At 40.2% G+C, this 13,305-nt stretch overlaps 1 protein-coding gene across 3 annotated transcripts in view; it reads right to left on the bottom strand.

The window, feature by feature from the left end:
* Window positions 1–13,305, bottom strand: part of cacnb1 (calcium channel, voltage-dependent, beta 1 subunit) — a 68,562-nt gene that overhangs the window by 31,042 nt on the left and 24,215 nt on the right. For 2 of the 3 annotated variants that reach the window (XM_066698943.1, XM_066698944.1), the window contains 3 exons: window positions 2,750–2,869; window positions 1,075–1,197; window positions 513–649 (listed from right to left, as the gene is read on the bottom strand). In XM_066698943.1, the coding sequence (XP_066555040.1) occupies window positions 513–649; window positions 1,075–1,197; window positions 2,750–2,869 (380 nt within the window). Of the gene's footprint in view, window positions 1–512; window positions 650–1,074; window positions 1,198–2,749; window positions 2,870–8,462; window positions 8,829–13,305 lie in introns of those variants that run through there. The other variant, XM_066698945.1, reaches the window with a different exon arrangement.

Below are 13,305 nucleotides of genomic sequence, written 5' to 3'. Positions count from 1 at the left end.
ATATTCTGCAGACCACTATGTGTATTTATACTACAATGAGTACAGACCTTGTAGAACCAATTCTGATTACTGCCAAGTGCCAAGGGAATACAAGAAGGTGAAAGGTCAGTGATGAGGAAATCTGGATCCAGTCTGTTTGCTGTGTGTGATATTAGGAAACTATGATTAAATAGTATGATTAAGTAGTAGATGATTGCAACCAGTTCAGGATTAGCAATGTGTTGAGATGCCAGTGTAATTTAATGTCTTTAATCCCCGTCACAAAACCTCACTCCTGGGCTTTGTCTGGGCTTTAAGTCCCATGTGTAGTGTGTATACTTTTTCCACAAGATTGGCCACATTGTATTACTTATACCGGATTTGTATTCACTGCAAGGCATAAGTGAATTTTAATAAAGATGTTTTCGTCCTTGTAGTATTGTGTATACGTAGCACACTGTACGTCTAGTGTTTGGTTCACTGTGCATATCGATTGCTCAAAGGCATCTGCTACAAATATAAAAAATAATAACCTAGAGCTCAGTCGGCTCTGCCTCATCCTCTGCTCCTGCTGTAGACGTGTGTTCTCCAGCTTGACTGGGCTGGGGATGAAGCCCACCTCACAACCCTCCTTCACCAGCCGCCCGATCCACCAGTCATTGTTGTACTTCTGCAGAAGGACAGAGACAGGCACCCTTTGGGTACAAAAACACCACCCAACAAGAACTCCCCATTTACTGCTAAATTTTCCTGTTAGACAGACCCCTGGCCTGGGACCTAATGATAGCAATGCATGGAAACCCATCATACTCTAAACAGACCACCACGTCTGTTACGTCCATCACCTTTCAACTCTGAATTGCTCTGTAATTAAAACCTTGTCCTTGGGAGATAAAAAGCACAAAAATCACCCATGTCAAGTCTGCAGGTCAGAACGGAATTAGTCAGACAGGTGTGTCTGAGTAATGGTTGGCGTTGATGCAAGACCTGTCCAGACTTGTCTGGTGTAGTGCAGCCCTGACCTGGGAGTGACTGACTGGCTGAAAGGTGACAGCCTAACTGACTGATTATTTTTCCAACGGATGCAGCCCTGACCTCTTTGATATGGAGGAAGTCCTTGGCCTCAAAGGAGATGGCCATTCCTTGGACGGGCACATCATCATTGGGGCCGGAGTTATAGCCCACATTTGTCCTAACAGCAAAGGCCACAGGTTTGGTCTGCAGGGGAGAAATACAGAGAAGGTTAAGCAGGGATCAATACCACAGGAAAAGCGAGTAATCAATACTGCAGGAGACTTATAGCAGTGTCAGGAGCTAAAAACTAAAGAAATGGAAAGTGATGTCAAAATGTTTAAAAAATCCACTTCCTCTGCATGCCATTTTCCCTTATTCAATGATAATTTATTACTCACTGTGTTAATTTGTACAGTCATCTATTTGATTTATTTGCTCTATGATGGTATTTCATGGTCAGTATTGTAGTTTACCATTCCCATAATTACCATGAGTTCACTTTGCTTTTCTACACTTAACAGTGGTTATCTTTCAAATTCAAAAGGAGCAATTACTCATAACCAAGCTGCTGATAGGCCTCTGTTAGCTGTCACTCAGATGAGCCCTCCTCTTGCCACTGTCAATCTATAACAGGGAAGCGTGTTGTGGAGAGGCAGCGAGGAGAACCTGGGAGAGGAGGGGAGTGTTGACTGGGAGTACTAGAAGGGAGGGAGTCAGACATCCAGCAGCAGTGCATCAGCTTGAATCACAATCTCTTAGATCTTTTCCATCATGTGAGTCTGAGCACTGAATCAAATGGTTCAACCAAGACCCATACAGTCCATTGGGGATTGACACTTTAGCCCATAAGTGGCCACCCAGTCTTCAGTACACTTCCCCCAATTCCACGTCTCCCAGCCGTGCTGGAGAAGGTCAAGAGGGAGAGGGGGACAGGGTTACTGGTCGATCCTCGATGGCCTAAGAAGCCGTGGTTCCTTGGCCGAGATCCGTTGCAGGTTCCCCTGTGGGGGGATTGCTTGTCTCAAGCCTGTGGCCAGCTATGGCATCCTGACACAGCGCTGTTCCAACTGTGGGTGTGGCCCCTGAGCAGGAAGGCTGTAGCCTTAGGGCTGTCCTTCTCCATTGCGGCTACCATTCAAAATGTGAGGTTGCAAGCCTCGTCTTCTGTCCAGACACCATCAGTACCTGTATCCTACTCTATTACAGTGATTTTGCAGTTTTTGCAGCAGCTGTCAAATTATGGCAAGTCCCCATCGACACTCAAAGTCCATCTAGCAGCCATATCCGCCTGTCATGTCCACATTGATGTAGTGTTGCTTGGGCCCCAATTTCATTATGAAATTAAGGCACTTTCCATTGCATGCAGCAATGTCCCATAATCCCTTTGTGAGTTATTTTCTCCTTCAACCCAGAACTGCATATGCAACCTGACGTTTTACAATGTTTTACATCAGTAATCAGTATATATTACAGCGGTTATACTGCTGTAAACTGTTACTGTCTGAAGAAGAGGTGCACATCACAGCACTTTAGGTACATGGAGTTTTATGCTACTTTGCAAACACTTTACATACTGCTCTTTTTGATGGTGAATAACAAATCAAATGGAGACAAGGGTTCAAACCAAGAGTAGAAAAATGCATCCCAATGGAATGTGCGAAATGAGACTGTGACATACAATCTTAGTACATGCAATCATATCTAAGCCTGTGACCTCATCAGTACACAGAGGTGAGTATATGAATGCAGCTCTCACCTTGGCTTTTTCGAGGGTGGCAAGGGCCTGTCTGTCAGCCTCCTTGCGCAGAGCCTCACGGTCCTCTTCCAGAGACACATCTGAGTCCGAGGGCCTGCTGGTGTATGAGTCTGCAGAGCCCTGAAGGACAGAGAGAGAGTGAGGGACAGAGACAGGAAAGGGGGGTTAATACATTAGAAAGACACAGGAAGACAGGAAGGCCTGGAAAGGTCACTTACATAGATGACTGAACACAAAAAAAAAATCTCTAAGTTTTCATGTTTTCGGAAAGAAAGAAAAGCCAGAAAAAGAAGAGAGAATTAATGAAGGGTTGTTCGAAACATATAAAAGTGCATGCAAAAATGGGTAAAAGGTGAGAATCTGCAGAAAGCTGTAAAAAAGGTAAATGAGAGAAGTTAGGAAGACATGGGCAGAAGGCACAGACAGTTGTCTGCGTGCACAGCTAAGAGGACATTAATTTGTGCTGGAGAGTCAGAGCCACTGGGAACTAGATGAATGCATGGCATGTCAAGCAGAGGAGCCCCGAGACACAGCCAGAGAGAATGCATTCAAGCCACAGGTCCCAGGTGAGGGCAGTGAGGGGGTTAACAAGATGAGCGTGTATGTGTGCAGCTGTCAGGGCTCTCAACAGGATGACAGATGGAAACAGACAGCGGGACAGGCCCTTTACTGCTGGGAGCACAGCAGAGCCGGGCTGTCCTGTACACCATGCAGTGCTTGCCTGAGGAACAAACCTACTGCCACTGAAAAGTATAAAATCTTAATACACTTCCAATGCCTGGTATATAATTATAACAACCCGGCATTTCTGCAAAAGGGGCAATAGTTACATGGTAATACTAACCATAACATGTAATCTGGCATTACAGCTGCAATGCACTACTAAAATCATATTATGAAGGCATTTCCTGCTGTGTATTTTGGAAGAATCTCATACGGTGCACAGCAATATGCCTGCATGACGACATTTGTAATTAAAGTCATAAATAATTATGAATGTGCAAAATATGTAGCATAATCAATCTCCTTGCATACACTATTGTATAGTTATTGAAGGTAGGGAACACAGATTTCCTGTTCACTATAACAGTTCTGAAAACTGTGTACTAGGAAAGATACTGTAATAATAATAATAATAATAATAATAATAATAATAATAATAATAATAAAGATAATGTAAGAGAGGAGACCTGAAAATATGCAGTATAAATTTGGTTATACAGTATGAAAGGCAGTGAAAAAACATCGCAATCCGTGTCATAAAGTTAAACATTTATTTGTTTATAAGTTCTGCTGGAGACAGCAGGCACTAATAGATAAATCATCTCTGAAACGTAAGCCAATGCTATTTCCACTGCTCAATTTAACATTTGCGCACAATAACTTGGTATTTCTTTGGACTGTAATATAGACAGTGTATCTAGATCATGCAATAAGTATCAATAAATACAGGAAACCACAAAATAAATGTTGCTGAAAATGTTATGTGTCAAGTACAAAAGTATGAAAAGTATTTTTGCATCTTTTCAAATGCCTAAAGATCAGGCAAAGAATATCCACGTGTAATTAAATAGCTTATACTGTAGGACAGGTCCCTCCTTGGTAAAACACAGTCCAACCATTGGTCCACTGGGTCCATGTCCTGAAAAAACATAGTTGGCCATAAAGCTGAGAAATTTCAACCTACTTCCCGAATGCTCACCTTTATTATACTTTTTAAATTACTTTGCTTTTCTAATTTCATTTCAGTATACTTCTTTCAATTCAGTCAGAATGACTCAAACAAACTCTATGTTAAAATTAAAATATGACAAATTGTAGTCCTCCAGGAGACTGCATTATGATCTTTGGAGGAGAAGGAGGTAAAAATAGAAGATTGATATAGATTTTCTAATTTTTTAATTGAATAAAATAAAGGTTAAACAAGAGAGGGCTATTAGACTCATCATTCATCATTTGTTTCTTAGAGTCTCATCAAGCCATTTCCCAGGGAGTCGGTTTCAATAGCATGGCTGGGGACTTTCTCTTTCTGTGGAGAAACCTGCTGTTTTCTGACCTGAATGCTCCTAAACTTAATTTCCACTTTTGTCTCTGGGTCCTTCTATCACCGTCTCCTACCAGTTCCATTAAAGATTTTGATTTGCATGAATCAAACATCTACATAAGTCTAGACCAAATGAAATCTTTGAAAACCAGCAAAATACAAACCTTTCTACTACTCATGAATATAAAAATGAGAAAAATGTAAACAAGTTTGTAATTTAGGATTCACAGGCCGGTCATAAAGTCCTTAGTTTTCTCTTTTTCAGACAGAGATTCTGAGAAATGCAGTTATTTTATTGTTTATTCTGTCAGACTGGTAAAAATATCTAGACACTATGTAGCTAGTATGTCCCTGGTTTTCCCCTATAGCACAAGGTTTTCTCTTTCTCCTGCAGCTGATGATTTAATATTGCCTGCTGTCACTTTGTTCCGGCTGTTTGACAAAGAGCTGGATACTTGTTCAGACTCACTCCTGCAAGTTCTCTCAGCTGTTTCGGAAACAAGGGATATATATCTATGGATCTTTGAGCCATGTTCAATCTCAGAACAAGGCTTCGTAGTGGAGGAGGGGTCAGGGTAGAAAAAGGCCATCAGTGCCATGTACCTCCCAACTAAAGATATTATGCAGTGTAGTGTTGCAGGAACACAGCTCTGCAATGTGGTTATGGAACAATTGACTGTGCAAATGAAATACTTCACACAGAATAGAAGTTAAGAGACATTGTTTAAAAATAATCTAGACAGTAATGCAACACAATGGAACAAAAGGACAAGATTGCGTACGTTTCATTGTTTTAACTTTCATTGTTTTCAGTCTCAAAATTATAAATCAGGAAATGGAAAGAGAAACTTTGTTCAGTTGTGATGAGGTGTCTGCTGCATTGAATACCTGCTGTTGACTGTGCAGCATATGGGAAGTGACTAATTTAGTAACTTTTATTTCAAGAGTACAAAAAAATGATAATCACACATCCTATTTAAAGTATCTCCCTAAATGGTGAAGTGAGATTCTTCACATGGAAAGTGCTATACAGAATATGTTTTCCACTGTGCTTTAAACTGCTTTATCTATATTTATCAGGGTGCAAATCCTTCTTGTTATATTTAAGTACATGCATGCATCTGCTAACATCTGGTAAAGCAAACCTCATTAAGAAGGGTTCCTCCAGTGATGAACAAAAAAACGTCATATACCATCCCTGATCCTCTCCTAGAATGTGGGCCAGATAGACTCACAAGTTCCTTTCCAGTAACCATACACAAATAGTCCTGCATTTTCACTGTGGGCAAACTTTCCATCTATTTAATTTACTATTGAGTGGGTGGTGTGCCAGCAGCTTGAATACAGTGGCAGATATAGGGTGCCTTGGTGTGTTAATATAATAAAAAGCACCCAGGCTGCATACCTACAGAGATCTTGGAAGCTGTGGAACTGCAGATTCAAACGTTCACAGTAACTGGCAGCTCTCACTAGATCTGGACTAGATGATGATAATACTGGATCATGACAACAGTTGAGGCTCAATGGCATAAACTGACCTAATCCTCGAGCAGCACATGTGGGGCCCAGACAGAAAGTGAAAGTATGTTGTAGTTTGTTTGTAAAACCGATAAATAATGTGACTGTTTTTAAAAGATTTACATTTTGAATGGGACTACATTCAAATAAAGCCAAAAATCCTGAGAATAAAAATAGAAAATTAATACAATACAATTAAGAGCTAGTTCCAGAACAGGAGGTTTTTGGAGTCCTCAGATTGTATTAAAATAAATGTTTTTGACAACCTAAATGGGATACTTTTTAGTATCTGAAATTTAATTCAGCTGGCTCTAGAGGGAGAATGTTTTTTAAAATTAATTTAGAAATAATACAAGAATGAATGTACTGTCCTCCCAATGCAGGTAGCAACAGCTCAGATACTGGTGACTGTATTTTTTAAGAAGTTGTTACCAAGTCATTGTACTTGCTAATTTCTATAATAAAGTCATTTTTTATTATTCTATATTAAGTTATAATCTGTAGTGCTTTTGCTCCATTATGCACATATTCGTTAAAATTAGCAAAACTGTAAAAAATAAAAATCTGCCTTGCATAGATATATGGCATAGATGTTTTTTTTAAATCAGTTATGTTATGTAATTTAAAAACTAAATTATTCAAATCCACAGTCAAAAGTCAAACAAAAGCGCATGCTCCCTAACTGCAGTCAGACTACCTCCCCCTCCCCTTGAATAAAGTGTTGACAATGGTATATCTGTTTAGCTTCATTATTTTAGTTCTAAAATATGTTAAAAGGGAATAAAAAGTAATTATAATGGGTCCAAAACGTGCCAGAAGTGAAAGTTATGATGGTGAATCGAAAATTAAGCCATAGAATCAGTCAGGAGCCAGGAACTTCAGCAGAATAAAATTAAAATTACAATAAATGTGATAAATCTATTATTTGTATTATTGTTAATTTATCAAACCAATTTACTGATTAACAGCACATACTAGTATTTAACTAATTTTCACTTTTTTGAAACCTGTCCCCATTAGTTCAATGTATTTATGACGCCATTTAACATAAATTGTTCTGGAACCTCTGTCTCATGCAAAGCGAGGCTGTATTTTGTATGCGAATTATAAAGGCCTGTCTGCTGTTTCTTTGCTGTTTATTTTTCCTTTAACTTTCGTCCTCAATACATGCATCTTACCCCATGCACTACAATGTGTATGAAAAATACTGGAATGTGAATTCTGAACTATTTCATTGCTGGCCTTTGTGAGCTTTAATGGTGGTCCCACCATTTGCTTTGGGTTCAGAGTTCAAGGTTCTCGTGAACTCACGGGAATAACTGATCTATAAATATCATAGAACTGAAGAACACTAATGGGCAAACTAAAATAATACCAGGGGATACAATTAAGACTCTTAAAAACCTTAGAGTGCCATGAATTCAGAGCAGCTATTTTAACTGAAAGAGGGCCACACATCACCCACTGACTAATCACAACAATGCTACAGAAATATCATTAGCAAAATATTAAAAGCCATAGCACCTGGTCAAAACATACGGATTTTCTGAAATACCATTGACGTACTTCCATTTTACACAGATATCAGATACATTGAAATTAATGTTTGTTATTCCTTGTTCTCTCCTGTACAAACACACATATTTCTAAATAAATGCAATCTCTTGAGATTAGTACTCTTTGGTATCAGCACCAAGCTAGATAAAGTTGAACATAAACAAATATGAAACCAGATTTAATAGATCTGTCAAGATGGAGCCATTTATTCAATGGGACTAAAGAGCAGATTCTATTTACATCTCTCTCACAGGACCAAGCCTTATGAACCAGGGCTATAAAAAACACCACCTCTTACTGCAAACTATGCAGTAGCAATGTTGGACTGTCCATACAGCTGTGCACCAACACATCCTTACAGTTTAGCAAACTTCGCCTGGCGAACCCGAACAGAACAACTCTCTTTCACTGTATTATCAACCACCAAAGTCCAACTGCTGGACTGAACTCCTACTAGGCTTCGTTGATCAGTTTGACATAAGATAATGGCCATTATTACCAATCTACAATGCTCATCAACATTATTATTATTATTATTTACATAACACACAATACATGACGTAATAGTAATAATTATAATGAGCAGGCACTTACCGGCTCTGAGTCATCTAGCCCATACAGGTACATTCCCACATTGACAGAAGCCAGTCTCAGTTGAGCCTGGCACAGAATACAGCCAAAAACTTACTGACAAGACCGAGAGAAGCACCTAGCAGCTCAAACTACCTTACAAACTGCCTCAACAGGTCCGTTACATGGAAGAAAAGGAAAAAAAAACAAAAAAACATAACGCTTCTGACTCACACAGTCAAACCACAGCCAGAGACAGAAAATAAATAAATCAATACATTGAGATTAATCGTGACTCTGTTCTATGGACTGTGTCGTTTAATTAATCGTAACGACAGGGTGTAGCGCTGTGGTGTGGGAGCCACCCTGGGCTTAATGACGGAGCTGCTCTCTCACTCGCTCTCTCTCTCTCTCTCCCTCTCAGTCAATGGGATCTGCCTAGAGAGAGAAGGCACTGCCTCTAATTTAGCTGCTTGCTTCATTTCACAGCTCTGTTCAAAATAGCTCCCCACCAGCTGACACCAACCCTGTCTGCTTATTGGCTGATCCAGCCAAGGGACCCAGTCAGTGTCATAGTAACCAGCACAGCTGCTTGACAGAGAGAGTGTGGGGGTGAAGAAGAGATGTAGGGTGAGAGATGAGAGATAGTAATATATATATTATTACATAAACTGAAACAGTACCTGCAAAAAGTACAATTTGCTGAATCTGCATTCTACTGGGGAAATTCAACAGGCCACCATGGTAGAGCTTTACAAGGCACAGGAGAGAGGGACAAACACAACCAGAGTGTGGGAGAGAGGGAGAGAGAAAAGCAGAACAGTAGATAGATTTTATAGAATGAGAGGAGAGAAAGGGTAGAGGTGTGACTAGTGACTGTTTTTATGTACTTAAAGGTAAGTGGGACTGGAGAGCATACAGTGAACAGATGGAGAGAGGGAGAGAGAGAACAGGGCTGGACTGAGAGCGTTCTTCATAAACACGCTGTGCTCTAATAAAGATTGGTACACTGGACATGTGTAAATACTTACTGAATCTACTACAGCGAAGAGCCAAAATAGTAATGTATTACAATCGAAACCAAACTTTTTTTTTTTATGTTGCTCCTAAAACATGTTTACATGCACTTGATCGTTTTTCAAAAATGGTTCTTCAGAGCCGTTTCCCTTTTTAATGGGGAATCCAACACAATGACAAATCTCTTAAGTGAAAAATAAATAAACTGCATTTCTCTTTTCCAGACCTAGATTCTCTCTTTTTACATTTGCAGCTTTAAAGCCTCATTCACTAAATGGTGGTAATGTATTTTGCACACGCCGCGATCACCGCGTACCTCATACACCCACCACATTCATTGGCAACAGTTCCACTTATACCACTGTTCTCTACATGGAGAGCAGAGGAGTTGCAAATGATGGGAAGCAGAGGGATCAGGGAGAGGAGTCTGGAGAGGAGGCAGACATCGTGTATTCTGTATGCACATGTCCATTTAATTCGGGCAACAACAAAGTTGGGGACCACATTTGCAGGGCTACAGATACTTATGTTTGGTACAGATACCAGAATTTTATCTTACTTAGCACTAGTTCTCCTTCCCTCTTTAACACCAGGCACCTCCATCCCCTCCCCTCTGAGGAGTCTACCACCTACGAGGACCCCAAATAAAATATGAAAAACACAGCTGAAAAAAATCCCAGACAGTTCCTCCATGACCCCAGTGGGGACTGCAGCAGATGACAATATGTTTATGTATAGTTGTACCCAATTACTATCCGTATTCTGACACACCAACCATCACAACAGCATGCAGACTGTTGCTCTGAAATCAGGCTCTGCAGTGTAGTGGAAGTGTGTGCTTGCAGGGGGGTTTGATGAACATCTTTATAATGAGGGGTATCTCAGCTGACTCAAGACATCCCCAAACAACAACAAAGTGATCACAGTCTTCTTTTGAACAGCTATACCCCCTTCACCTGAGATTTTAAGAAACGTCCCTGACTTTGCCCATGACGACATTTAATACTGACTGGATTGCTTCTGTGGGCCACACTCCTTTTGTACCTAATTAAATAAAAGTGACTTCCACAAACTCATATTAACTATGAAGTAAGCTACCAAAAAGGGCAGCAGCTCTACATTAACAGCATTTATTTTTTAAATTGACAGGTTATGAATACTTGTGGAAAATATATTAAACATATTTGGTTGAGAAATAGGACACTTAAAATTATACTTTGTTCTTGTTTTGATTTACAAAGAATGCTGCATACCTTTGATTTGTTACAATTTATTCATATAAAATATATGAATACATTTGGAGGCAATAATATACAGTGCATCCGGAAAGTATTCACAGCGCTTCACTTTTTCCACATTTTGTTATGTTACAGCCTTATTCCAAAATGGATTAAATTCATTATTTTCCTCAAAATTCTACAAACAATACCCCATAATGACAACGTGAAAAGTTTATTTGAAATCTTTGCAAATTTATTTAAAAAAAAAAAGCACATGTACATAAGTATTCACAGCCTTTGCTCAATACTTTGTTGAAGCACCTTTGGCACCAATTACAGCCTCAAGTCTTTTTGAGTATGATGCTACAAGCTTGGCACACCTATTTTTGGGCAGTTTCTCCCATTCTTCTTTGCAGGACCTCTCAAGCTGCATCAGGTTGGATGGGTGCACAGCCATTTTCAGATCTCTCCAGAGATGTTCAAATCGGGTTCAAGTCTGGGCTCTGGCTGGGCCACTCAAGGACATTCACAGAGTTGTCCTGTAGCCACTCCTTTGTTATCTTGGCTGTGTGCTTAGGGTTGTTGTCCTGTTGGAAGATGAACCTTCGCCCCAGTCTGAGGTCCAGAGCGCTCTGGAGCAGGTTTTCATCAAGGAGGTCTCTGTACATTGCTGCATTCATCTTTCCCTCGATCCTGACTAGTCTCCCAGTTCCTACCGCTGAAAAACATCCCCACATCATGATGCTGCCACCACCATGCTTCACTGTAGGGATGGTATTGGCCAGGTGATGAGCGGTGCCTGGTTTCCTCCAGACACGAGTTCAATCTTTAGAATTTTGTTTCTCATGGTCTGAGAGTCCTTCAGGTGCCTTTTGGCAAACTCCAGGTGGGCTGTCATGTGCCTTTTACTGAGGAGTGGCTTCCGTCTGGCCACCCTACCATACAGGCCTGATTGGTGGAGTGCTACAGAGATGGTTGTTCTTCTGGAAGGTTCTCCTCTCTCCACAGAGACACGCTGGAGCTCTGTCAGAGTGACCATCAGGTTCTTGGTCACCTCCCTGACTAAGGCCCTTCTCCCCCGATCGCTCAGTTTGGCCGGGAGGCCAGCTCTAGGAAGAGTCCTGGTGGTTCCAAACTTCTTCCATTTATGGATGATGGAGGCCACTGTGCTCATTGGGACCTCCAATGCTGCAGAATTTTTTCTGTACCCTTCCCCAGATCTATGCCTCGATACAATCCTGTCTCAGCGGTCTACAGACAATTCCTTGGACTTCATGGCTTGGTTTGTGCTCTGACATGCACTGTTAACTGTGGGACCTTATATAGACAGGTGTGTGCCTTTCCAAATCATGTCCAATCAACTGAATTTACCACAGGTGGACTCCAATCAAGTTGTAGAAACATCTCAAGGATGATCAGTGCAAACAAGATGCACCTGAGCTCAATTTTGAGTGTCATGGCAAAGGCTGTGAATACTTTTGTACATGTGCTTTTTTGTTTTTTATTTTTAATAAATTTGCAATGATTTCAAACAAACTTCTTTCACATTGTCATTATGGGGTATTGTTTGTAGAATTTTGAGGAAAATAATGAATTTAATCCATTTTGGAATAAGATAACAATTATGTGGAAAAAGTGAAGTGCTGTGAATACTTTCTGCATGCACTGTACATCAGTTTACTGATATTTTGGGGAGATTTGTATGATTTTAATGATCTCTGCTACTCTGTGTGGCTCTCAACATGTGACCCTCAGTCTTTGTTGCTGTACAGTCAAAATCTGAGGCAGAAGTAGAGGTTGATATCAAGTAGCTATCTGTAATTCCTGGCAAGAAAAACAGTTGGTGTTACACAATGTCAGCATTACATCTCCTACACAGCTCCCTTGACAGTCACCTGTGCCTTTCTGCTCCTTTGAGTGAATGCTTCATGAACCTTGTGCCTGCTCCCTGCACCCTGTACCCTGAACACTGTGCCGCAGCTAAAGTAGGCATTACATGCTTGCTTATTATGTGTATAATTAACTTAGTGAATAGGGAAGCAAATCATTATTTTCTGTGGTATGGCATACCCAGTGTTATGCAGTAATTTTAGGCTCTTACATTTTTTACAATAATGTCAGAAATTGGGAACAAATTTGTGCTCAGCAGTAATACGCTTTGAAAATCATTCTGCCAATGCTTCAAATAACCACCATACAATACAATACAGAACAATGCAAGCATCACAGATTGGTTCGTTAAAAAAAATACAAGAAAAGACACTATGAAAAGGCTAATTGAAACAGATACGTTTTCAATTTGGGTTTAAAAGATCCATCTGTACTAGCATTTCCCCAGTGGGACTGGGAATAGAGTTCCAAAGACAGGGAGTATAACGGCAGAAAGCCATCGCCCTCCCACATCCTCTCCTGGTATACAAATACATATTAGAGATACTGCACAGTAGTAAGCAAAATAAGATTAATATTTAATTAGTCATAAAGAAACTTTTTGGTACTGAAGAGATAAATGCTTGATCCTATTCCATTATCTCTCTTTCATTGCCTCTCTCTCTCTCTGTGCCATTTTCCGTGGCCTGTGTTCACAAATCACTTGCCATTGCTCTAAAGCATGAACAACTTTCTCCTAC

The sequence above is a fragment of the Amia ocellicauda genome, chromosome 3 (genome assembly GCF_036373705.1).
Source record: "Amia ocellicauda isolate fAmiCal2 chromosome 3, fAmiCal2.hap1, whole genome shotgun sequence".
Taxonomy (NCBI): Eukaryota; Metazoa; Chordata; class Actinopteri; order Amiiformes; family Amiidae; genus Amia; species Amia ocellicauda.
This window is presented reverse-complemented; position numbering and strand designations above follow the sequence as displayed.